Raw genomic sequence first — 26041 nt, 5'->3', positions numbered from 1 at the left:
TGTATAAATGGTATGATAATAAAATTTGTTTTTTAATATAATGATTCTTTATTTGTATAAATATTCGAAATTATAGCAGCTCTAAGTACACATTCGATAGCCTTGATTTATAGTACTAAAAATAGAGGTGTTCGTTCGTATCACAAAAATATACACTATATCTTCTGTATGCACCTAAAGTTATATCATTTCTGGAAGTTCAAATATGGAAACTTCGACAGTATTCTTTTAATTTGTTCGTTTAAATTTTGTCGGACTTTCCATAAAAGCGTAGGTTTTTTAGTGAACTGCCAATACCCGTTTCTTTCACGTTCTGCCCGTTTTTGTGCATTCAGCAAGCGTTTCTGATAATATAAAACGTTTTTGTCGTCCAGCATTGATTTTAACGAATCTTGTTCTACCATGGCAAAGCCAAGTCTTATTAAGTCTTCTCCGATCCTTATTTGTTCCTGTACCGAAACAATGTATACTTTAAATAAAAAATATACAGTGTGTCCTACGAATTCTGTCCACTTGAATATCTCGGTTATTTCAAAGAATATGAGAAAATATTACGTACAGAAGTCATAGCATCAAAGACGGCACTTTTACTGGACAAAAATCAAATATGATACGTTCTTAAGAAATACATTAGCACATTTATTAGAAAATGTACCATTAAGCGTTTGTCAGACAATGTGGCATCAGTATGACGGAAGTCCAACATGCTACGCTCGAAGGGTGAGAAGTACACCTGATGAAATAGTCCCAAATCGATGGATAGGACGGGGAGGCACTATTTGCTGGTCACAACTCCGGAAGACACGAAGCAACAAATTATTGCAGCGTGTGCTACAATAGATGCTCTAATAATAAAACATGTTAGAGACGCAACAGTTCAAAGATTACAACGTTGCATCGCTGCAGATGCCTGACATTTCAAACATGCTTCATGAAAACAGTCAAATATCTCAGCATTGGTAAGTTTCAGGACAAATGCATCTGAATACTTTTGGACATTTCATTTAAAAAACAAAGGTGACCTCTATATCTTCTGTACGCCTCCGCTTGCAAGAATACCATTTATACTGTATTACATAGTTTCTTAAACTCTACAACTTCTGTAAGTAACATTGTCTCGTATTGTTTAAAATAACCAAGATATTCAAGTGGACAGAGTTCATAGGACACACTGTATAACTGAAACCTGTATAATTTACCTTATTCTGTTGAGGTGTAGTAACAATTATACAACTTAAGTATTCCTTTGTAGAAAGCAAAGGTACAAAACTTACGTTCTTCCCATTAATAATTGCTTGTAACCAGTTAATACCTAAAAGTAGAGATCGATTAATGCAATATATTTGTGAAAATTTCATTAGCACTTACCATTAGATGTTACATTAAGTCCAGCAATTTTAACGGGTAAGAATGTCTTATTATTCAATCGAGGCAGGGCTATTAATGGCTTGTGATCAACCATTAGAAGAGTACCATGGCTAGGTTCTATACGCTTGACGGTACCTTGAAGTGGAACTTTTTTATGGAAAAAGTGTGACGGTATACTGGATGGATTTCTAAATTTAGAAAACTAAAGAAACATGTAACAAAAAACATAAGAAAGTGCAGTAAAATTAGATGCATTGTTGATCCGTGCGATACATACGGGCCTAATTCGGTGAAGTGCAATTGCCAAAGTGATGCCAGAAATTCCATAAGTGACGACCTAATTTTCAAATACATATGTATAAAATTAAATTCGATTTCAAAGGGAAATGTAGGTTAGGACGTACCTTTATCGTTTTAGTATGAGTTTCACTGAATATTAAATATTTCTCCAAACTACTCGGTTCTTCCTCCGATCCCATTGTTGATAAATTTTTCAATTTTTTAATGGTAAATAATAGACGTGCTTCTATATTTACACCTGTTATTAAATAGTATGAACAAAAATATCTTACTGAATGTACGTATATATGAATATAGATTTGATCATCAATATTTTCATACGGATTTATAGAATAATAGAGATGCGCATTTCTAAAAACTAATAGAAAAAATGTTTTTTACTTTTAATTCAGAGTTAGTTTAAACACTAATCCATGAGAACCGCGTGTGATCATTTGTATGAATATATTTTTTTAAAAGATTTTTTTAAAGGAGAGATATTAGTTATTATTTAGTATTTATATAATATTTAATATAAAATTACGAACAGGTATTACAAGGCACACGTAAATCAATTGGTAAAATATAATACGAAGTTATGAAATTTAAAAAAGAAAATTATAGGACAATATAAAATGATATATTACAATATTATGTTATAGCGATGTTCAATATATCTTAAATAAGCGGTTTCGATAGAACGTTTTGACTTTTCACACGAGCCGAATGTTCATTCGCATCCTTTACTTTCTTTCATCCATGTCCCATGTGCGATATGCGTGTGGCACAGTGTCAGTACACGCACTGACATCGCAACTGATTGTGTGAGCTAAAGTGACAAGTGAAGGAGTTAAATAGAAGGATACTTTGAATAGGAGCATCGTCGAATGAGTGAACTATAACGAGAGACAAATCCAAAGGTTGATTGACGAGCATATTGTGGAAATGTTTCGTGATGGTCAATACTTGGAAGTAATAAAGGTATCATGATCAACAGCTGTCAACAGCTGTTTACAGGAAATCCTGCAACCTGCACAAGTAAAATAGAAGCTGTATTCGTAGGCTTCGGACAATTGTTTAGCGACCGCCGTTGTTACTGTTCAAGAAAGGATTATAAAACTTAAACGGAAAAGAATTTCGACCAATAAATGGCTTGATCTTGAGGATTGGGTAGCGGTATACAAAATTTTGGAGAGGGCAATTCTACGGAACGTTCGTAAGGAAGGATTGTTTCAGAATTCCGATAAATGTAGAGGAAAAAAGTCTACCCGACAGCTAGATATCACGTAAGTCTAATCATTTTTATTTTACTTAACAAGATCGCATTTACTGTCAAAGATGATACTTAACCCTTTGCACTTGGAATTATTTTTTAATTTTCTTGTAAACGACTCCCTACTATTTTAAGTGTTTCATCTTTACTTCAAAGGACATATTTTGATAGTTTAGTCGAATCAAACGCATAAATCAGAAGATACTACAATTTTTAATACGTATGCATACGTACGAAATATAAGCATATATCATTTAATTTTACTATATATCATGGAGGAATACCATGAGACTGTACAATAAATACAATTCGAATGAAAAAGGTTGTATTTTTAGTGCTTTTTAAACATTTTCTCTTATCCATACATTTATCAGTCCTTAACGATAATTATCTTCACTTTCCAAAGCTTGTTCTTCAACTAAATTTTGTTACATTCGACACAGGAATGCAAAGGGTTAAAATTACGTTATTTAAAACAGATATACAGGGTGAGTCACCTAAAGTTTGTACCTCAAATATCTTTGTTACTTTCAAAGATACATTAAATGTCTTTAGGACAAAGTTGAATGGTAAAATGGGGTTCACAAGATACCAAAAGAAATTATTGTTTTTATGTCATTTCTTTTAGAGATATCAAGGTTATCTTCCTTTTTTTTTAACGGAACCACCCTTTTTTAAACACCTACAATGATAGTCCTTTTCATTAGGAATTCAGTGACTATAACTATTCAAGGTCACGGACAGGGAAAACGTATAAGATTTAAAATATGAGAGCAGAATACATTTAACGCTAGACAGTGGATTTTTATGCAAAATAAAAATTTTTTACAGAATTGCAACAAACCGGAGTGAAATAGAAATTTATTTTCTGTTTCAAATTGCACTTACTCATTTTTGTCATAAATGCATAAAATCCACTGTTTATATATCACAAGTGAGACTTGTAATAAACACAGCAAGGTTCTCCAATGTCATTGAATGTTTTCGAACATCCTCTAGTCGATTACGCTGCGATTTATTTACTAACAAAACGTTTCCAAACACGATTCCGCTATGTCTTGTTCAATGGTTGAAAGGTGTGATACAATCACGGTTTACTGTCAATGTAGACAAAATGCAGTGCAGGCCTGACTGCTTTATGATTAGACTACAGATGTTTATGCAATTCGCAATCTTATTAGACGAATTTTAATTGAGCTTGTGCACTGCGGCTTGTCTACATTCGCAGTAGACGATTACAATATCATACTGGATATAATATGACACAAAGTGCTGCACAGTACTAAACAAGAGTTGTCTTCCGACAATTTCAGTGTTTACATCGACGGAACCCTGGTAGAGTACGGTAAGCATGAACATGGTCTTCGTACGTCAACACATTACCAACCGGTGCCTCTTAGGTGCCTCACCCTATGTATACCGCATAGCGAGTCTTAATATAATTATCGTTATTATATTTACCTACCAGAATGTTTTTATAAATTGTAGATACACGTTCGAGCAGTCAGAAATCACAAAAGATGTTGCATCGTTGCCTACGATCAGAGTTAACGTATCCCCTGCGAAGAAAAGATCGGGGAAATTGGACGTATCAGGAACATTGGCAGAAAAAGAAGAAATTGGTGATCGAACATTGGAAAAATCAGGAAGTTGCGCTCGCAGCTTCGCTAACGAGAAACATAACAACGATACTTTACCAAAGAAAGCAAAGAATCATGATGTTGTTACAAAGTTAACGAATGACAAAACAAAGAATATTAAGACCAAACGATATTTACAGTTGGAAGGCTCGAAAAGCAACTCGCTGGAAGAGTACGTGCCAGATGCGCCAGCGGCGAAAAAATTGTGCACGAATTTGAAGTATATACCGAGTAGAAAGAGTACTTTGGAACGGATCCAAATATCGTCGAACGAATACTCTCCTACGATATTAGATAATAAGAGCACGACAGAAGACGTTCGATATATCCCGAATTCTATTGATACGTCGAAAGTGTTATACGAAACGTACGAGCCTAGCGCGGCGACAATCGTTGACCTTCCCGAAGAATATATTCCTACCTCGAAGGGAACCAAGGCATCTGTTGAAGAATATCAACCTGACTTTACCAGCAAGTCTATGAAATTTGATAACAGTTACGTGCCATCAAGCGTTCAACAGATTAATGAAAATTCGAGGAAAACTGACAGGCCGAGAAAGCACCATTTAGAGAAACATTTGTCACGGCAAAAAGAAATTTCAAAGAAACATATGGATCTGTTTACTTACAATAACATACTTTGATAGTTTAGCCGAATCAAACGCATAAATCAGAAGATACTATTATTTTTCACACGTACGAAATATAAATATCTTTTAATGTTACTATATATCATGGTGGAATACTATGAGACTGTACAATAAATATAATTCGAATAAAAAAGATTGTATTTTTAGTACAAAACATTTCTTACTGCTATTTAAACATTTCTTTTTATCCGTACACACATTTATCAGTTCTTAATTATCGTTATCTTCACTTTCGGAAGCTTGTTCTTCAACTAAATTTTGTATCAGTTCAAATTTAGGTTCTACATTTTCCTCCTTGGCATTTCGTTCTTCGTCAGTATTTTCTATTTCGTTGAGCTCTTCGTCATCCGTATCATCATCCGCTCCAGGATGAGCAGGAACTTTGTGAGTTGGACTATTAGATGTTTGCATCGTACCTGGTTTCTGCCACATTTTCTGCGACTCTTTTATACCACTAACTTTCTCCATGTAATAATCATAGACAAATTTGGCCATGTGAGGCATATCTTCGATTTCCATTGGCGAAGTAGATGGAGTAGCATCATTGAGTCTATCGGTAGGATAATGTTCTTGCGGCAGTAGTTGCAGCTTCAATGGTCTCTGCATAAGCTGATCGAACGCGGGAGTTAATTCGAAGCAATTTTTAAAAAGGGATACTCTGGCAAATACGTAAAGGCCGAGACGTGCTCTCGACATAGCTACCACCAGACGTCGAGCGTCTCGCAAATGGCCTACGGCACGAGTTTTTACAAGCGACAGTAATATGTAATCATTCTGTTGACCTTGGTATTTGTCAACCGTCGTCACTTTATTTGGTCGTCCTATTAAGGGATTACTAGCGCATCTTATATTTATCACATCTCTTATTAAGTGTTTTTGCCCATTGTATGTAGTCAATATACTGATTTTATCAGCCGGGTAACCAAGCAGTCGCATATACATAAACACAGCCACGCAGTATTCAGCCTCGGCAAGGTTTTGGTAAAAGTAAGCACTCGGCTCGCTTTCTCCCACTCCGTTGAAGTCTTCAACGTTAATCAGTTGGAAGTCGTACAAGAATCCAGCGTTCGCCACTAGATACTCTGGGCTGCGTTCCACGTGGAGAAGATTCCCCAACTTTTTATACCGCCAATTGTAAAGATTGCAGATACTGGGCCTAGCACGACCTTGGCCATCAAGGTCGACTGTAGGTACACCTAGCCTAACGAACCTTGCGAAAAGCGATTGTTCCATATTTGAATATTTCTGGAAAGCCATATTTTTGATAACTGGCGGTAATTGATGGTGATCTCCTATCATTATCCAACGTTTTAATCTATTGTATCCGTCTTGCGGATTTTGCAGTAACAATGGTATGAAAGTTTCTATTTCTAAGATTTGCGCAGACTCTTCCATCAGAATGTTGTCGTACTTAAAGCCCATATCCACGAGCTCTCGCCGTTTCAGTGCAGCATGAGTACAGGTCATGGCGATAACTTTTGCTTCCTTCACCAATAAATATTTCGATCTGTCTAAACCGGATCGCAACAACTCGAAAGCTCTGAATTCTTCCAACTGTGCGAAAATTCTTTCTATATACCTACAGAATCAGAATATAGTCATCATTTTATGGAAAATGCCAGGGGCGTGCGAGAACCCGAAATATCATATACCACGAATTCTTTTCAAGTGTCATATTCTCGAAATTTTCTCGCACACCCGTAGAAAATACATTTTTGAAGTAAATTATTCGCTGTTAGAAAATTACCTAAAACAGCTGCATGCTATTTCTATGTCCTCCTCGAAAGTATTGCGTTTGAACAAGGGTTGCGGAGCGTTATCAAAGAATTTATGGAATGGAAATTCTTCATCGACAATAAAAGCAGGAGGTAAATTGTTTCCTGTTCCTTGTCTTTGCTTAATTCTAGACTCGAAGCGTTCCCATCTTGCCAATATTTGATACATGAAAAAATGTCCAGCTGTTTCGCATGTGTACGCCACGTCGCCTTTCACGTTCAACGATTCCTAATAAACAAATTTCAGGTAATACGACAATACAACGAAGACAACTAAACTGATTTTTTCTGCTCGTAGAATACAAACCTGTAATCGTTGAACTTCCATTAAAAGATCCAAGCGTTTAGCTAAAACATAGTTAACTCTACCGTATCTGCTGAAGTCTTTTTCCGTTTCTAGCGCTTCTTCTCCATGACCAAGACGGAGCAGATGCCTCTCGTCGATGTCTAACGCCATGATCTTTTCGAAAAGTTGATTCAACGCTTGATTAGAATGTGTGACTATCAGCGTTCTTTGATTGGGAAAATTATGATAGAGATTTGAAATGATTTGGACAGCGACATCCGTTTTACCGGTACCAGGAGGACCTACGACAAGTGTCAATCCTGGCTGCATACCAGCCCTAATAGCTTCAACTTGCGTTGGCGTAAAGGGGATCTGATTTCTGTAACAAAATTACAGAAAATATAATAACGATGTACAGCGGATGTGCAATCAATTAACAAAAGTGAACAGTAGGTCGTCGTATACTTTTTAGGTTCATTGGCCTTGTAAGGGCCGCGACTAGGAGGAACGTGTGGTTCAACTTGAATGATTTTGTTCACAGTTTCGTTGCTCTGTTTGGCAAGCACATCCTCAAATATTACACGGAAAGGTCGCACAAGTTTCTTCTCGTCGTTTGTGGAATGTTCGATTTCATATTGAGGAAAACTGGAACGTAAATGGTCTATATCGAGGAACGTGTCGTTAAAATCCATTGTTGCGATTTCATTTGGCATCCTACAAGCAGATATAAAAATATTAATATTACGACGATAAAACAGTATTAAAGATACTGTAACGCAGGCATGTCAAACACGTGGCGCGTCGACAAGTACTCTGCGGCCCGACCAAAAACTTTTAAACTGTTGATGACAATTTACTTCTAGTAAATTGTATTCGTTTCTTAGATATTTTAGATTGAATATCACCTTGACAGATCCGAATGTACCATCATCCCGTGATCGATGAGCGTAATTTGCATTATTCGGAAGCATACAGCTGCGCATATAGCTATTTTCATAAAGCTGCGACAGTTTTTTACTTCCGAATAATGCAAATTACGCCTCCGAAACGTAAAAATAGAACTATTGAGAGCGATTGCGGACTAGATTGATCTTTTATCTAGCGCTGTTGATTACTGAAAAACCCTATCGCATTTATTATCGCGAAGTGAGAAGGCGCATCCCGCACCCTTGCAATCCTGGAAACGGGAGTTTAACCTCTTATGAGGCCCGTGGCGGTAAAAGAGTTTGACATACCTGCCGTAATGATTAGAAGTACCTTGCGTAGCGAGCCGCGCCCGGATCGCCGTAGCCAAGAATTATGTCATGCAGCCAATCAGGAACAACACACTCTGTATTCATAAGTTCCCTTATGGTCTCCAGGACCGCTTTAAAGTTATTCTCTTTTGGTTTCCGTCTCATTATAATGTTGAATCCTTCGTAAACGTCCTCGCCACCATGACTGGCGTTGTCCATGTCGATTCGATACTGATTGGAATCGAGCCAGACTCTGTACGTTCTAGTGTCGCCGGGTAGAATTGGTCGTGGTTCAGGGCCATCTTCTATCACTCTGCCATTGGAATCTAACATACCTTCAACCTCGCATCCTCTAACTGTTGTTAAACCAACTTGTGGGACAAATGGTAATTTATGACTGTATTTAGTGCCTACGGATCAAACAAATATCGAATTAGTTCACCGTACCGTGTTACAATTTATCCCAATGTTTATCGAAATGTTAATCAAGTAGCTTGGACGTATTTCTAAGCACACTGACATATATTTTAGTTTTGTATCTTACCAATTGGATTCTCAGGCTTGACAGTAATTAGAAAACATACGTCGTGCTTTCGGAGATTCTCCCATTCGGATTTGATTTCTTTGCGGACGCTCAGGTTTATCGTGACGTCAGCACGCACTCTGGATGGTCTCTTTTCGCCGATATTAGGCTTCGCTACTTCAACCACGGCGAATTGAGTGATCGGCTGCGCCATTCTGGCCCAGCCACCAAAATAAACGCCGCCATCTTCAGCCCGCCTAAACGGATTAAATAAAATACCGATTGACATATGCTAAACCATGTGGCTCGACCATATTCTTTTATCCTGAACCTTTTGCACTCGGAGCTATTTTATCTCGAAAATTAAACATTTCTTCCGACCTAGAATAACTCCATTTTATAGTAATTTTTTTCTTTGCATGAATACGAAATTGCCTCCTAGAGGTTAGCCCCTCACTTGTTGAATTAAATAATTTCAACAGTTGTGCTACATTGTTCTCGAATATTAAAACTATAATATAAAAAATATAAGACAAAAAATTGAGGGAAACGATTCTTTTAGTAGCTCTCCACTTTTCATTTTTCGCTATTTTCTCTATTGTGCCGAGTTGTGCTTTCGAGTGCCAAGGGTTGAAAGAAACATACCAGGGACTCAATCTGCTCACGGCATCTTCAATGTCTTGACGTATCTCGTCTGAAAATATTTAATATCGTCGAATTAATTATATTTAAGCAATCTTATTGATAAATATACGTTTGTTCAACATACAGGTTGACTCTAAACGGAAGAGATTAAAATTCCTCAGCAAGTAATCGTGTAGAGTGAGGAACTGTAAGTTCAATTTTGGTAGAGCTAGACACCCTTCGCCAGAGAAATATTCTGTTGGGACGATACTTTCGTTCCAGATGATCTCTTCCGTGGGATACAGAGGCATTTCGTTCAGCTCTTCCAATTGAGAGGCTCTGCGTTCATGGCGGGAGATCTAGAATTTAATTTTTAATATATTATTATATAATACAAAATACATGTAACTTGGAAGAAGATTTAATCTCAAGAAAAAGTCATTTAATAAAAAACAATAACATGTTATGTATCACCAGTATAATTTATTTACTACATTGGGTTGGCAAGAAAGTAATTTCGGTATTTTAAGGTGAAATAGAATTCAATTTTTTTATTCAAGCAATAAACTTTAACGAACAAAGATATTTTTCATTTTGTTCGATGATCTGTTGCCAAAAAGGAACAAATAAGAAAATTTGATTGATTAAAGTTCATTGCTCGATTACAGAAATTGGGTTTTACTTTACCTTGAAATACCGAAATTCCTTTCTTGCCAACTCAATAAATTCTCTTGTCCATTTCACGTACCAAAAGTTCGCGAAGAAACTCTATGTCGTATCGGTACCAATTTTCTTCTTTCTCTCGCTCCTCTGAGGGCACCAAGCACAGATAACTCGCGATCGATCTCAATTTCTCCTGACTGAAAAAGAATGACGGACAATGTATATAGTATGTCTTCCCTCGCATAGTGTGACTTTCGTCTCTACGGATAGCGTTACTTTTTTATCCCCTCTACTAATTGTAAGGGATTCCCCTTGGGCTATGACTGGGATAATTGTTGACTTATTAAAGAGTGGTACCTGAGTGAGCCAAAGTGCTTGTAAAGGGCATCCCTCGTGTCGACGCTCGCCACGTTCGTCAAGGCGAAATTCCTCAGGTCTTGGAACTTCGCAAAAACCGCTTTCTGCGCAGAGTTTAAATATTCAGTTTGGTAAATATCTAGAAAGGGGGACTCTCCTAATTGATTTTTATGGGCTTGAAACATGTTTTCTGGGTCGTAAGTCTAAGGAACTTTTCCTTATACATGTCACGCGGTTGCTCGGCCTTAGTTGCGGAGATATTTGGAAAAACCCACTTTAGCGAATTCTGTCTTTTCGCAACGCCGCGCCGCGCCGCTATTTGTCCTTTAACGCTAGGTTCACGGAGCTCTAGAAATAACTATTTTACATTATTTTATAAACATAACAAGAATGTGTACCCAAAGAAATAAATGTGGTAAATAATTTCTCAGAGAAGCATCTTTACAATTTTAATAATCGCAAATTAAGAATATTCCCAGTACGATGCGAGCAGATGGCGAGCATTACGCTGTCAGAACGCGCTCGAAGCTGAGAATGCCTCGGAATCTGCTCGATTTCGGGACAGCGCACCCTGCCAGAACAGTGTGCGCACCCTGCGCATACTTCCCGAACATCTCCCCGCTCTTTCTGCCAGCAGGAAGCGATACTTCTGCGGACGCAGATGCCCGTCCACAATCGAGCATTTTGCTTACTGGGTTAGAACCCGTCAACCTAGTGTTAAGATCTCCCCTCTCCCCCAAAAAATCTATAGTGATCCTGACAGATTTTTACACTATGGCCGAGCGGCGGTAACGTACAGTGAATCCCATTAATATTCGGACGGCCTCGAAAAAACGATAACTTTTTGAATATTGGAATATTAAAAAAGAAAAATTTCTGATTTCGAAGGATCAGGATCTGTCTGTTAAAATATGCAGAAAACTTGATTCATTTCTGCATTAAAATACGAAGAAACATTGTCCCCAGCCCAATATTAAATCTATCGTTTTCCAATAACCTTCAAGCGTTATGGCATCTTCTCAAAATTCGATTGCGATATTATTGATGACGGTAATAAATATTATCATTGTCATACCTGAAGAGAAGTGATTTTGGTGTAATGTAATTGTGTCATATCGTGATCCGTGAGAGGATCACCAGTTTCCTCGTTGATCTCGAACCTCGCATAGAACTTCAGCATCTCCAGCAACTATAAATTAAAAGGTAAATAAAACGGTGAGTAACGATCCGCAAAGTACGCATTATATTCTCTTTAATGAGCAAATAGGCAAATCACTAAAAGCACGGTACAAGAAAATCGCATTATCTTCAATCGTCGTTGAGCAAAACTAATTTTCGTCATCGACGCTCGGGGCTCCGTTGGTTTTGTTTGGTTTCTACGCTGATTTCTTCATATCAATCCGGTTCTGTACGGCTTATTGTTAGTACTGATTTCTTAACGATTTTGACGCAAGCAGCCACTAATTACTTTATCCGTTTCGAACAGAAATAGCCAATGCATTCTTGTGATCTTCATCCGATATCCGATATCTGATGAAGACGTCACTCGAGACTCGTTCAGAAATTTTAATAACCAGACTGCGGGTTTTATGCACACACACACATTCATGAGAAAAATTAGAAAATCGTAAAACGAATTTTTAATTTTTCCAATATTCATCATCACATTTTTCCTAAGAAAATGAATTTACTGTTAATTCTTGAGACAGTGTATAAAGTATAAGATATGCCAAAGAGACAGTACCTGAATCTGTACTATTATTATTACTATAATTCACTTATTCTTATGTTAGAAAGTTTTCTTTTCTCTTTTCTCATTTCTAATAAATAAACGTAAAAATAGTACTTTTGTGATTGCGGCCTAGACTGATCTTTTGTCTGGCGCTTTTGACTACTGAAGAAGCCCATCGCATGCATTATCGAGAAATGAGACGGCGCATCCCGCACCCTTGCAATCCCAGAAGAACGAGTCTACCCCCTTAATTAGTAATTCTCGATACTTTAGAATACTGAAATTAGATCGAAAATGTTATCAATCAAGGTTGTCGCAATCGAGTGCTTATTGGTGATCATCAATTGCGATTTCAAGGAACGTGTTCGTGTTAGATAAGCTTTCAAGATTGCTGATATGAAATTACCTCAACATCAGCTGACTGCTGGTTTATTTTGCTGCAGACGGAAACTTGTAGTTGGGAAAGTACACATAGATCATTGTCCGCCATTTTATTTTAGTATATCGATTTTGCGTATACCGTATAGTATAGTCATTTGGTTAAAAAAAAAGAGGTTACCTGGAAAGTTTTCAAAACGCATGTTGAAGTACACTTTGCGGCGCTCGTACGCCAGAACTATTGATTTTACAAAAAAAATTGTTATTACATAAATTGTAGGAAATTTTCTCTAGTTTAATTTTGTATATAAATGTTTTTATCGTAAAATCAGTCGGAAAGGAGATATTGTCAAAAAACTGCTATTAGGCGCCATTTTTCCAATATGGCGGCGCGAGCAGCAAAGATACGAGGTGGCAAAGTTGAAATTCGGAAAAAGCACATCGAAATCTATAAAATTACACATTTTTAAAACTCCCGGAAAACTACCAAATGACTGTATTAGTAAGGTACTTTGATTTGATTTTATTCCAGTATGTTATGTGTAATACGTGTGGCACGCGGGAGGTGGGCGGTGCCGTCAAAAAAAATTTTGACAAGAGTAAATGAGAGCCAGCCTGATATAAACATTGGGTAATTTACATTGTGTATATTGTATTTCAATTACATTGTATTATTTTGATTACACTCGTGATTCGCGTAATTAGCAGTTAAATGAAGTGAGGGGTTCCAAGTATGTAATGCAATTACATTGAATTAAATGACGTAATCCAATCACAACATATTTAAATTAGCACAGCTCTGGTTTAGAAGTTATTAATTTTCTGCCGACTCTCGTACACGGCCGAACGTCTCCGCGTAGAGTCCGTCCAGCAATGGATAGCGCGAGCCAGAAATGCGACAGTGGGAGAGGACTGTGGCAGTGCTATCTCCGAGCAAGCAGTTCCTCGATGCTTCATCCAGGTTTGTTTCAGTTCAGTTCCACGCGCGGTTCAACTGTGTAGACTTGTGCCAACACGTTCGCCGTCGCTCGCGCCGTCGTTGAAGTCTCCGCAAACTTGCGTCTATTTCGTTTACAATCAGGCGACCGAGCCCGTCATCACTCTCTTGCGTTGCGTCCATCATCGACGACGAGCTTCAACCTCTTTTTCAATTTCTACTCTAAAAGCTCCAAGTTGGAAATCGACCGGTCTCAAGGTTGATCCGATTTGCTCCCAAGTCGGAATTGTCGGAAACGATAAAGCGAATCTGGCCTCTTCAGGATGAGATGCGAAAAATGATCCATGCCGAACGGTGTTCTCGTGGAGTTGCTTGAGATCGCGCGAGTAGTTCGAACCGATCGTGTAAACAGAGTTTGGTTCTCGGAGATTTGGAAGGTTGATTGAAATCTCGCTTGGGACGCACGTTGTTTTGATCGAGAAAGGCGGGCCACGAAGGGTGAGCCGATCCTCCGCGGTTATATTCGTGGGAGAACCAGTTCCGAAGGAAAAAGAAATGCGGTAACGAGAGAAACAGAGGATAATGTTGCTGGACACGAGCTACAATAAGTACCTGGGCACATTGCCAGTCAAAGGTGCGTAAACCTCTGCCCCGGCGTGTTTGTATACACCAGGCCAGTGATTTTTATCGGGCTGCTGTTTTTTTCCGCGCGAATCACCAAGTCAACAATCCGCTCGGATGCTGCAAGTTCATTGTTAACTTCACACATTATTTCTGTACACTTGCCGTATTCCCAATTCTAATACAGCAATTTTTTTGGTTATACACACCCCGTTACTGTTGTGACCATTTATATAGTCAAACAATCAGTCAGTTACGTTCAATTGTATTCGTTTTCCTTTTCCCTGCTTTTTACCACTAAACCCACCGACCATCAAAAGTCACTGATGTGTGTATAGTATTATAAAAATAACAAGATTAAATTTATTTATATTTTGTGCGATTTTTACTATAATATATACCGGAGTAATATATTCAATTAATTCCCCTTTAAATAATTTGACCCCTCGTGGTAGGTTCAGTGTGAAACAGTACGAGTTATAAATACAGTCAAACCTCTTTACGAAAATTTTGTTCATTCCCTTCCGATGCACTTTAAAAACCTCTACAAATCGAAATCAAACTTCCTTTAACTCGAATTATTTGCCACAAGTGTGGAAGCTAAATAAGTCAAGATAGCAGTATGTAAATGTTTTACGTTTCGTAGAAACTTGAAAATACCACTGATCAACAATCTGTTCATTCATTAACGCAGAGTAAACCAACAAATTTCTTGAATGTCTAATAGTAGTATGTAAGAGCCTAGTAGATTATATTGTATATTTACTATATGTATATAATAAATAACACCTCAAAAAATTCAACTTTTCTTTCACTAAAACTATTAGAATTGTACAAACCCCCTGTAAGTCGAATTTTCGTATGGTAAACCTCCCTTACTCGAAAACTTCGACAAGTCGAAACCTCTAACTCGAAAAAACGTGAAAAAATTTTTTGTAAGCGAGTTGTCGGAATTGCAGAGAACATACTAAAAGTTGTATTTTGCATTTTATGTGGGCTGATATGGAAAATTTAGAATGAAATTACCTCTATAGTTGTAAAATATGGTAACAAAAATGTAGTAAAAAATAGTTTATGTTTAAAGTTTGTATATAAAAATGACAAGAGTACATTTGTTATCAATCAAATCGATTTTTATTTACTGAAATTGATAGTAGGACTCGTAAGAATATAACAGACAAAGTATTCCCAATAATTACCGAATGTCATAAAAGCTTTTGGGGTCCCTGCTCGATTCTATTTCAATCAATCAATCAATTAGGGACATACAGCCGGCCGCAAAAGTATCCGGCCACCCATTAAAAACCCATTAATAACTTGTATAAAATTGGTTCAAACTGCTCGAGTTCTTTTCGAGATGTTGGAGGTATTGATATACTAGGTCATTTACACGAAAATTAACCAAAAATTAACATTGGCCAAAATTACAAATAAAAAAGTAACGGTCATGATTTTTAACTTATTCATCTGCGTCTATTATAAAAACGAAAAATGTGCCTTTCGTAGATCCGAGTAACTTATAGACATGCACAAAATTTCATCGAAATCGGTGAACGCATAAGAAAGGCCATAAAAGACCATAAAAGACCTAAGAATCTTTGAATTTTCGACCATTTTTAATTATCTATGGCTCACAGCAACCTTAATCTTAATTTTAATGAAATGTTGTGCATGCTTATAACTTATTAATCTGCAAAAGGCAATTTTGAATTTTTAAAACCACCAGTGTTTTCATTGCATTTTCACCATTGCTAATTTTTTATAAATTACCTGTGACCTGTAGTATATTAATCCTTCTAACATCTCAAAAAAGAAACTCAAGCTATTTGAACCAACTTCATAAAAGTTATTCGTTTCTAGCCGGACACTTTCGCGGCCGACTGTACCTTTCTATAAACATGAGACTTTGAACGAACATTTTACAGTAACCCATTTTCATTAACTCAGAATCTGAAAATGGAACGGTTGCGAAGATCTGCAACAAGGTCTCGAATAGCCAAGCATTTAATGGTTCTCGTTAAGAATATAAAAACGCGTCTCTCTCTCTCTCTCTCTCTCTCTCTCTCTCTCGCGTTCCGGCATAGAGGTTGTTCATAACAAAATACGAATTGCGTCATGAAAGCTTTGAGAATAAAAAACAGTTGACTGATACAGTCGACGGAGGATGCTTGAAATAGAGCATCGTGAACGTTAGATAAAACGATATGGAAAACGGCATTATCACGGTTGATTACGTATGAGGCGTGGAGAATTTCTCATATGATTACAGTTTTTTCCTTGTTTACTTGAACCACAGGAAGCGAAAGGTCTGACCGAGTCTAGCCAAGTTATCAAATCGATTGAAAAAAAATATAGTAAACCGGTAGAGTGATAAGGGTCAATGTTATGACTGTATACATGTGCGCCCAAACATATTTACTTTGCGTACGAATTCAAATATTAGTGAGCGTTGTTGACAGTCATCGAAGATTTCTCAACGTTACCCCAGTTAATACTTCATTCGCCGCAGTCCGATGTATTAGACTGCGGATGTTTACGCATTTTCCAATTTTTGTTGACAAATTTTTCAAAAGTGGAACGAAATGAAATGTTATTTTTAATGGGAACAGCCTTCGTAGATCCAAAACAAATAAAAATTGTACATGATTTTATCGAATTTTATATTCTAGCCTTTTTTGAAGTTTTTCATAAGCCATAAATGCATAAAAATCCGCAGTCTACTAATTATAAAGTTTAATTAATTACTATTGTGTTTAATACATATGTAGTTATTTCTGTTCAGATATTATAAATTTATAAATAATAAATTCCTTCTGTTTGAAACCTTCACATGGATTTTTCAACCTCTTCTTACCTATTACTTTATTATTCTTTAATTTTTAATTTTAATTTAACTACATCGTAATTCGTAATTAACAATTTGTTTAATCACGAAGTATTTTATGATTGTACTCCAATTGTAATTACGAATTACATTGTAATTTAATTGAATGAAGATCTGAATTATAAATTACAATATAACTGAATTACGATGTAATTCAATTACTTTGTGATTATAATTCCTGGACTAATTCAATTGTAATTCTGCACAACTCTGATTTGAACAAGTTGAAAAAGCTATTGTCGATGAAACGATCAACGTATTCAAAGTGTGTATTAAACACATTGTAGATTCACCTCTAGGACGGAAGACCATTAATTTTTATAAACCCTATACATACACGGTATGTATTCCACTGCGCTACGAGTGCACAATGCCCGGCGCAGTGTACTAATTTTATGCACTAATTATAGGTCGTGATTCCGTCGAGTAGCTTTGTAAACAATGCTCCATTAGATTGCGTCTAATTAAACGAATTGTATCATTAGTCTGGGAAAAAAGGAATTGGATAAAAGAGCGGCGGGCAAGTGCACGTGTGGCTCAATCAAATAAAGCGGCCGTTGTATGTGCAACCACTGAAGTGCATAGAGGAGCACAAAGAGCAGCCTCGAAGCATCCCTTTTCTTGTTTTGATCCATGCCGCGTTCTTGTATGTATACCACACGAGAACACGGCTGGCTTTAAACTGGGTTACGAACGCAGAAAAATGCGTTTCTTCGACGGGGAATCTCATACGTCGACTGCACGGGCTGATTCAGTAAGGCCGTCTCAAGCCTCGATAATAAAAACAATTTTACTGCAATACCGTTATCTTATCGAGTTACGTCCTAATGTTTTCGCACTTCATCTCTTTTATAGATATGAATGCGTATGAATAAGTATTTTCGTTTTAGTTCAATAGGTCCCGGAATTGCCACTTCATTTCAGCCGCTACACCGAATCGGGAGACTCGAAAGTACGAGTCGTGAATCACGACGTGATAGTAGCCGATTATTCTGCAATATTATATTGCTACTTTTGTCGCGGTGGTTGCGCTTGAATGTGAAACTTCTTTTTAGCGTATTCTAAAAATTCTTTAGTATATCGTGGAAGATTTTACTAGGGTAACTGTACCGATTACAGCGGCAACATGCTTCGATCGTATTTTATTCGATTATTATTCATAATTCGTCGTGAAATAATAATATGTGTAAGCATTTTAGAAAGAAATTGGTGGACCTCAAAACCTAATACAACATAAGAAAATATTAATGAATAAAATCGATAACATTTGCTCTAGTATATTCTAGAATCTAGAATATTCTAATACATACATAATATTATATCTCTTCAGCTGTTCCTATTAATTATTTTAATTTTCTATTCTTCGGTGCTGTTCGAACGATAGATCTCGTTCCGCTTCGAACGAATTCGAAATCGTTTCTTCAATTGACTTTCGACGTTTAGTATGAAGACAAGACTCGTTCCTTCGAGCTCCGTCTATGGAGAATCGGGACGTGGACGTCTGGTTTAGTCGTTAGAATAATGAAAGTGTTTTAACACTTGCTGTTACTATTCATGCGGCTTCCGGTGACTTTCATATACAACCGAGCCTTGCATAATTTTCTTGTCAGTGCAGTGAATCAGAGAAGTACCAATTCCGCACTCGATCGCAATGAAAATTCGTAGTGATTCATTGGTATTCCTTCCCGGATAACTCTAACGTGTCTCTAATAGCTAACATCTCTGTGGTTCCGATGTGGTCCCATGTCTCTAACATCTCTGTGGTTTTCCACATTACCCATTTAGCATCACGAAAAGAGATTGTGATTTTTGCTGGTAGGAATACGGCTGTTGACGAATTACGAATGTTTAAACATGTTTAAACAATCATTAAAGATGGAGAGACACCACTTTGCACCAATTTTTGAGGATATTTTTGAATTTATCTCGAAAAATAAGGGTCCAGTGGGAAATCGAACTATATCGCCCGATAGAGCAGGCTTTTATCTTGAGAAGTCACTCTTTGAAGTTTGCAACGTTGACGTTTCTTTCGAACCACAAATCAAAATATTTTCAGTAAAAATTTGTTGCGCTTCCGGCCGCGCGGTCCGTGCTTACATGCTGTCTTTTTTTTACATTCGGCACTGTCGACGGAGCCACAAAAAAATAGTGTCCTGTTCCGATCTAGGTCCAATTACAGAACCGAGAATTGACTTAGAATGGGACATTATTGTATTTCGCAAAACAAGCTTTTGTACGTCCTTTGCGCGTCCGCTATCAAAGAAACTGATCGTGTAAAACGATATCCCCTACAAAACCATTCCACTCTTCTATTTAAAATATTTTCCATTGAAACGATCATTCGGTACGCGGTAATTTATGTGATTCCAATCATTCTGAAATCATCGATCAAGCTATTTCCAGCCACATCGAACCAGTGACAACGAATGCCTCTTCGTTTAATGTTAATCATACTTTGCGATGGAATTTATTGCACAGCATATGAGTATTCATTATCTAAAAATCAACAGATTAAATTGCTAGTCATTAAGCTCATGATATCTACATACATTACACCACGGAATGTACCCATTTATCGGCATCGACGTTGAAAGAAAAATGGCTTATCGTAAAACTTACTCATCCATTTTCTCGGTACCGGTATTTCAATATCACCTAGGTTCGATGAAAGACTAGAAATCGATATTCATACGAAATCAGGTGATTTTCATGACAGATGTATCAACCAGGTACTATTTACCGCTTTCAAAGGATACCCCCAACCCAGATGCACACTCACCCCGCACACGGATAAGGTCCGTGTTCACGTATATGTAGACGAATCTATGGCAACGTCGATTCAATATTGCCTGGGTAGATTAATTCGTCAATATGAGTCACACACGTAGACCTATAATAATATTAGCAGTTCCCAGGCCAAATCGATTAACTCCACTTTTCGAAATATTTCAAATTTAAGTGTAACTGAAAACCAGAGTAGGGCAATAATCAACTAGTATTTAAACATGACTAATAGTCTTTTTGAATGTTATTCATAGCAAAATAGTCATTAGTCAAAACTTTTTGATTAGTTAGTGACAACTAAATGGCAAGTAGTTAGTCACAGCTCTAAGTAATCGTTAGTTATTGCTTATTAATGAATTAGTAGTTGATGCTTACAATTAGTCATCAATCTTTAGTCATCAGTCATTAATATTATTAATTAGTTATCACTAACTAATCTCAAAAAGTTTTGACTAATATGACTATTTTGCTATGACTAAAATTGAAAAAGACTATTAGTCATTTTCAAATATTAGTTGATTATTGCCCTACTCTGCTGAAAACCCTGAAATTTTCGGGTTCTAACACGTCCCTAGCTGACGCAGTTCGTTTCGTTCGATTGTTGCGATTGAAAAACTGTTCTTTCAGGTCTGGTATGGATATGTCTGGTATCATGGATGGTCTCGTCGAGTCAGAGCGTGGACGTGAACTGTTGTCCAAAAGGTTCGGTATGGCAGGCCCACTCGCTGAACTGTTCCGATGGCATGAAGATTCAACTCTCATGTCCGTACGGTAGCTACTTGATCGACCCCAGCGTAGACACAGACAATTTTACTGTGGTCCACGAAAACGGCCAAGCCTGGCTAAGATTCACGGAAATCCACTACCAATCAATCCCGTCCAGCCGGTAAATGTTCATTTTATTCTATCTGTCCAATCACGAGCACATGTGATTTGTTACGCGTCCTCCGAGCTTGCCAAGGGCAAGCTACCAGAGAGAGCATTCTATGTTCTCTTATCGATAAACATCGCTTATATCGAAAGTATCATTTACATTGGCAATGAACTTGAAATTAATCGATGTTACGCGTTCTTGGGGAAAACCTCTTGCGTCACAAACCTCTTTCATGGTATTCGATGGTTGCGGTGAAAGGTGGGGAACACTGTTGTTGTTTTGGTTTTGATCGTAGAGAGTGCTACACCTACGTACGAATTAATTTTACATCATGATTATTTCTGACCACCACGATATTTTTCTCCGGACATTCATTATTCTAATTGTTTTCCTCGATGGCAGCTCGGACGATATGCATTGAAATATTAGCACGCATAGATCGTAAAAACATCATGAAATCTACAATAATGCACAACTAACAAGAGTAACAAGGCTATATTAAAATTCATCAAATTTCTTGTTACACTTTATTATTATTATTATACAACATTTTATATATTATTTTTATTTTAGGTTTCGTTGTATATATTCAAAATGGAAGCGTGTATAGTCTTTTGTGACTGATTGTTATTTGATTCGATTAAATCTCGCCATTTCTAATAGTATAAGTATACATAATTCAGTCAGGCCAAGCGCATTTCGGCTACTGATCACTGAAAAACTTGATTCGGCATCGTTCCCAAAGATTTTATCTGTAGTGTTTCGATGTTTTGTTAAACTCAATAGTTTTTAGGATACGAGACTCATCGACCTTGCGCTCTCCTTGTAAGAATAAAAGAATTTTGTACATCGATAGCACAACGATCATAATCCTGTTTCATATTCAGGTTTTGCATGGTGGACGGGGAAAATAGTTCCCAGGCAATCGTGTGCTTCGAAGGCGAATACTCCAATGAGCACTCGTCGATATGGCGAGAGATATTATTTTGTGTTTTGGGTGTAATATCAGCGGTGTTCCTTATCGCCACACTGGCCGTGTACGTTCTTCTGCCAGAATTAAGAGAGATCCAAGACAAAGTTATGATGGCCGTTGTCACAGCCTTGGCAGTCAGCTATATCGTGCTGTCGATTCAAAACCTGAGGCCGCAGGAGGAAAACGATGAAGCGATATGCGTCTCTTTAGGTATGCACTGTTAAACCAAGTCTCGCCATTTTGTTCGGTTGATTCGATCATTTCTGTGCGTTCCTACCAATATCGATTCGAAGCAAAGATCGACAAAATTACAGCACGAATTTAAGTTAAACATAATTCTTTCTCCTTCTCAGGATTCATTTTATATTTCTCATTCATGTCCGCCTTCTTCTGGCTGAATATTGTGGCGTTCAACATATGGAGAACCGTTTGGTAAGTTAAACCATAGTGAAGGCTCGGATTAGTGAAACGATCGAATATAAATTAGAACTACGGTAAAGCCTTGACCTAAGCTGGATCCTCGGGTCCGTGAACCGACGTAGATCGTGTAGGGTTACTGTTTTTTTTTTGGTGACCTCACCGACCACGCCGAACGCAGAAAAACATGATGATGATGACGACTAGACAGCGGATTTTATGCATTCATGACAAAAATGAGTAGGTATAATTTAAAACACTGTTATACTATTTTCAACCTATTAAACATATTAAGAAAACAATTTTCTATTTCACTCTAGTACTCTAGTTTGTTGAAAATCAGGTGGAACATTTTCATTTTGCATAATGATCCGGTGTCTAATCGTGACGCGTCATGTTTACACTTGACACTGCTCGGCGATCGAGGCAACTCGTGGACTAAGACCGTACAGCTCCGTCCGGCTTACTTAGATCAGGCATGCACAACTCGTAGCTCCAAGAGCGGCTCGTGAGCGACCCCTGTTGCACTTCTCCCCACCCTACTTGTGCCAGCCAGCTCGCGACCAGCCGAGTCGAGAGCTCGCGCTCCCAAATCGCCCAGTTGTGCATGCCTAGCTTAGTTCAAGACTTTACTGTAATATTCTTCGTTACTATTATAAATTTTTATAGCGAAACTCTGTGCAATACGGTTTCCACAGGTTCAAGAATTGCACGATTAAAGAAAGAAATTTGTTCACGGCGTACTGCATCTACGGATGGGGCGGGCCACTCTGTTTTCTGGTGGCGACTCTACTCACCCATCACCTGGAGGGAGAACACCTGAAACCCGGTTTCGGCGAACGAAACTGCTGGTTCAGCGGTGAGATAAATTATTCTGGTTTAATTCCTGCGTTGCTTCTGTTGCATTATAGACGGGCTAATTTACGATCTAGATAGGAAACGTAATGAATAAAAGATAAGCGCAACATACTGAACTTGAGAATAATAATTTGCAAATACGGGCACCGTCTACTCCTTATCTGTTATCCGTGTGTACGGCGATTGAACACGTGGATTGAAATTAAACGAATCGTGATTAAAATATATCGGCGTACGATGTTCCAGGCAATGAGCAGATGTGGGCGTACTTTTACGGGCCTATCGGGATCCTGCTGACGCTGAATATGATTTATCTGGGAATGGCCGGTTGGCGATTATGGCATCAATATTGCGATTACAGTGGGAACAAGCTGCGGGTGCTACGTTTCAAATGCATGCTCTACATCAAGCTGATCTTTGTGATGGGCATCACGTGGATCTTCGAGGTGGTGTCCTACGCCGAGGGATCCAAAGACTCCATCTGGTATTTAGTTTTCCCCTTCAACTTAACCCGCGGACGGCGGAACATTCTTCTAAATACATAATCGATGACGTTTAGGACCACTCACTGTTTTATTTATGAATTTTCTTATTGTATATCGTGGACAGCAGCTGTGTTTATTTAGCAGTCGGAAGACGGATGACTTTGATGATTGTACAGATGGCAATCTTTCTATTTAGACAGCTGTCCATCAATTTTTTTAAATACATTTTCAATGGAATTCTATCTAGTCGCAGCTTTTAATTGAAATTCATCAGGAAATGAATGACTAAGCGACGCCTCTCTCAAATAATGGGTTTAAACGAACCCGGGCCCCGGCAAATGTTAATTAAGGAGGTAGACTCGTTTTTTCAGGATCGCAAGGGTACGGGATGCGCCTTCTTATTTCTCGATAATGCAAAGATGCTAGGTAAAAGCGCTAGGTAAAAGATCAATCTAAAGTCCTATTTTACCACGTTTCTTTTACGTTTACGAGGTGTAATTTTCATTATTCGGCAGCAACTGTCGCAGCTTTATGAATAATAGCTATATGCTTCCGAATAATGCAAATTACGCCTCGTAAACGTAACAATAGGACTTTCGAGGGCGATCGCGGCGTACATCGGTCTTTTATCCAGCGCATTTGACTACTGAAAAACCTCATTTTTGCATTATCGAGAAGTGAGAGGGCGGATCCCGCACTCTTGGCATCCTGGGAACGCGTGTCTACCCCCTTAATTCGCCAGAAACTGAAGACCCTGTTGAAGGGTTAAGCAAATGGAGTTTACTGACGATTGAGCAAAACTAACGAGAGATTCACAGATATCTATACCTTGTACAACGAGACTAGGCGGTAAAGTACCAGCGTGAGTCCTTTGCTGCCTGCCTGACAAGGGTAACGTCAACTCTGTCGCGCTCGAACGGCTATGATTACGTTTACTGCCTCGTCTCGTTGAAGAAGGTGTAGAGACTAACAGATATTCCAAAAATAACTGCCTGCTCTTTATCGCCGCAGAAATTTCCGTGGGATTCGAAAAACTGTTTCAGGAATCGTCTCTATAGGTTCTCCGAGATCGTAAAAATGTCTCCGACCTCGCAAACTATAGTTGTTCGAACAGACCGACAAATTGTTGACCTTGTGTCTTCTCGTTTTTCCGTGCAGGATCCCCACGGACATTCTAAATGCGTTACAAGGCCTGATAATATTCTTGTTACTGGTGGCGACACGAAAGCGCGTCAGGAAGCTGTTGGCGAGAAAGAGACCTTGCGGAATCGCCTTTCCAAAATCCTGGACCGCCTACGAGGATGAAGAATGCGAGGATGTGCTACCGGAGGAGATCGAGTTATCTCAGCAGGGCTAGCAACGCCATGTGTGCCACCACGTAGAAGAGTGAAATTCACCGGTAAACAAACGCACACCAAAACGTCTCTTCAACTTCAATGTCGCTTCTATCCTCGCGAGTACAGTAAAACCTCGATACTTGTGCACGATTTCACTTCCTATTATTTCCGTATTACAGCGAGGAAATATCTAATCTGCTCGCAGCATACGTGGAAACATCTGTTTTAGCTATTGAAATTATTTCGTTTTCAATTTATGATTCAATCGTTCTTTATCGAACGGTAAGTGCTACGTGTGTCGCTTTTAGATAGAAGGACTTCTTCAGAGCGAGGTTTCTATACAGTTCTCCCTCGAACAACGCTGTTTCGATTATACGCAGATGTGTTTTTTGACACAAATTTCATGTTTTTTATATTTATTTCCCAATCGATTTTTCGCATGTTCACAATTTTCTTTATCGAGGCGAATGAAAAAGGTGAGAAAGAACAGATACGAATTCGTTCGCGTGAACTAATTCCTCAGAAATTGCTCGTGCATTGCAAAAGTCTATAAAAATGATCGATTTCACGCCCGGTGTTGTTCGAAGGAGCACTGTAGATAAATTTAATCCGGACATCAAGAAATTTTTCATTTATTTTCTTGTATGCATTCGAAGTTCAAGTGCCAAGTATCAATTACATTTGTACGATACTCTGAGTCGTTTTTTCTTTCTTTCTTTCTTAGAAAATGACCATCCTTCTGATTAATAAAGTTATTGCGACGCGTCATTATGAAATAATTTTACAATGATTCGTCTGGAAGCATGATTCATCTGGGAATTAAATGCAGACTAAAACATTTGTACATTGCGCTTGAACTTTGTATCTTGTATTGAAGCCTTTGAAATTATTTATAATCCTCGGCGAAGTTGTGCAGCTCTGTCGCTTTGGATGACCATAGTTCGGGTCATATCAGAGTAGCTTATCTAGTAGGTAGGAACAATAAACGCGCGAGCGTGACGTAGGTAGGTACTGATACTCGACGCAAGAAAACAAAGGCTCGAGTAAATACGTAAGTTTTGAAAACAGACGTATTTACGTATTGCGAG

The 26041-nt window shown here is 38.0% G+C and overlaps 4 protein-coding genes across 8 annotated transcripts in view; 2 read left to right on the top strand and 2 right to left on the bottom strand.

The window, feature by feature from the left end:
• Nucleotides 1–24: 24 nt before the first annotated feature.
• Nucleotides 25–2436, bottom strand: LOC143211032 (protein C3orf33). 2 transcript variants are annotated; one of them, XM_076428436.1, is made up of 6 exons: nt 2295–2436; nt 1773–1906; nt 1646–1705; nt 1369–1570; nt 1200–1312; nt 25–449 (listed from the first exon to the last, which is right to left on the bottom strand). In XM_076428436.1, exons 2-6 carry the CDS (start codon nt 1845–1847, stop codon nt 186–188), a joined length of 714 nt encoding a protein of 237 aa, XP_076284551.1. In that variant the 5' UTR covers nt 1848–1906; nt 2295–2436; the 3' UTR covers nt 25–185. The 2 variants fall into 2 exon arrangements, with proteins under 2 accessions (XP_076284551.1, XP_076284553.1); XM_076428438.1 differs by lacking the exon at nt 2295–2436 and having other exon boundaries at nt 1369–1556; nt 1773–1913.
• Nucleotides 2437–2486: 50 nt separating this feature from the next.
• Nucleotides 2487–5550, top strand: LOC143211026 (uncharacterized). Its single transcript, XM_076428424.1, has 3 exons — nt 2487–2628; nt 2710–2933; nt 4409–5550. Exons 1-3 carry the CDS (start codon nt 2593–2595, stop codon nt 5202–5204), a joined length of 1056 nt encoding a protein of 351 aa, XP_076284539.1. The 5' UTR covers nt 2487–2592; the 3' UTR covers nt 5205–5550.
• The window catches only part of LOC143211008 (RNA helicase aquarius), a 31838-nt gene continuing 11122 nt past the window's right edge, over nt 5326–26041 (bottom strand). The window contains exons 1-13 of one of the 3 annotated variants that reach the window (XM_076428393.1): nt 12965–13467; nt 12812–12855; nt 11749–11862; nt 10674–10777; nt 10402–10513; nt 9799–10012; nt 9675–9723; nt 9051–9286; nt 8529–8916; nt 7737–7985; nt 7293–7650; nt 6958–7214; nt 5326–6789 (exon numbers count right to left, since the gene is read on the bottom strand). In XM_076428393.1, coding sequence (XP_076284508.1) covers nt 5421–6789; nt 6958–7214; nt 7293–7650; nt 7737–7985; nt 8529–8916; nt 9051–9286; nt 9675–9723; nt 9799–10012; nt 10402–10513; nt 10674–10777; nt 11749–11862; nt 12812–12855; nt 12965–12986 — 3516 coding nt within the window. In that variant the 5' untranslated portion in view covers nt 12987–13467 and the 3' untranslated portion in view covers nt 5326–5420. Of the gene's footprint in view, nt 6790–6957; nt 7215–7292; nt 7651–7736; nt 7986–8528; nt 8917–9050; nt 9287–9674; nt 9724–9798; nt 10013–10401; nt 10514–10673; nt 10778–11748; nt 11863–12811; nt 13468–26041 lie in introns of those variants that run through there. The other 2 variants (XM_076428392.1, XM_076428391.1) reach the window with 2 other exon arrangements.
• On the top strand, nt 13607–25681 carry LOC143211023 (putative G-protein coupled receptor Mth-like 1). 2 transcript variants are annotated; one of them, XM_076428419.1, is made up of 7 exons: nt 13607–13744; nt 20637–20895; nt 21771–22066; nt 22210–22288; nt 22972–23132; nt 23378–23615; nt 24775–25681. In XM_076428419.1, the coding sequence occupies exons 1-7, from the start codon at nt 13657–13659 to the stop codon at nt 24971–24973; spliced, it is 1320 nt and encodes a 439-aa protein (XP_076284534.1). In that variant the 5' UTR covers nt 13607–13656; the 3' UTR covers nt 24974–25681. The 2 variants fall into 2 exon arrangements, with proteins under 2 accessions (XP_076284534.1, XP_076284535.1); XM_076428420.1 differs by lacking the exon at nt 13607–13744 and adding an exon at nt 13772–14354.

The sequence above is a fragment of the Lasioglossum baleicum genome, chromosome 7 (assembly GCF_051020765.1).
Source record: "Lasioglossum baleicum chromosome 7, iyLasBale1, whole genome shotgun sequence".
NCBI lineage: Eukaryota > Metazoa > Arthropoda > Insecta > Hymenoptera > Halictidae > Lasioglossum > Lasioglossum baleicum.
This window is presented reverse-complemented; position numbering and strand designations above follow the sequence as displayed.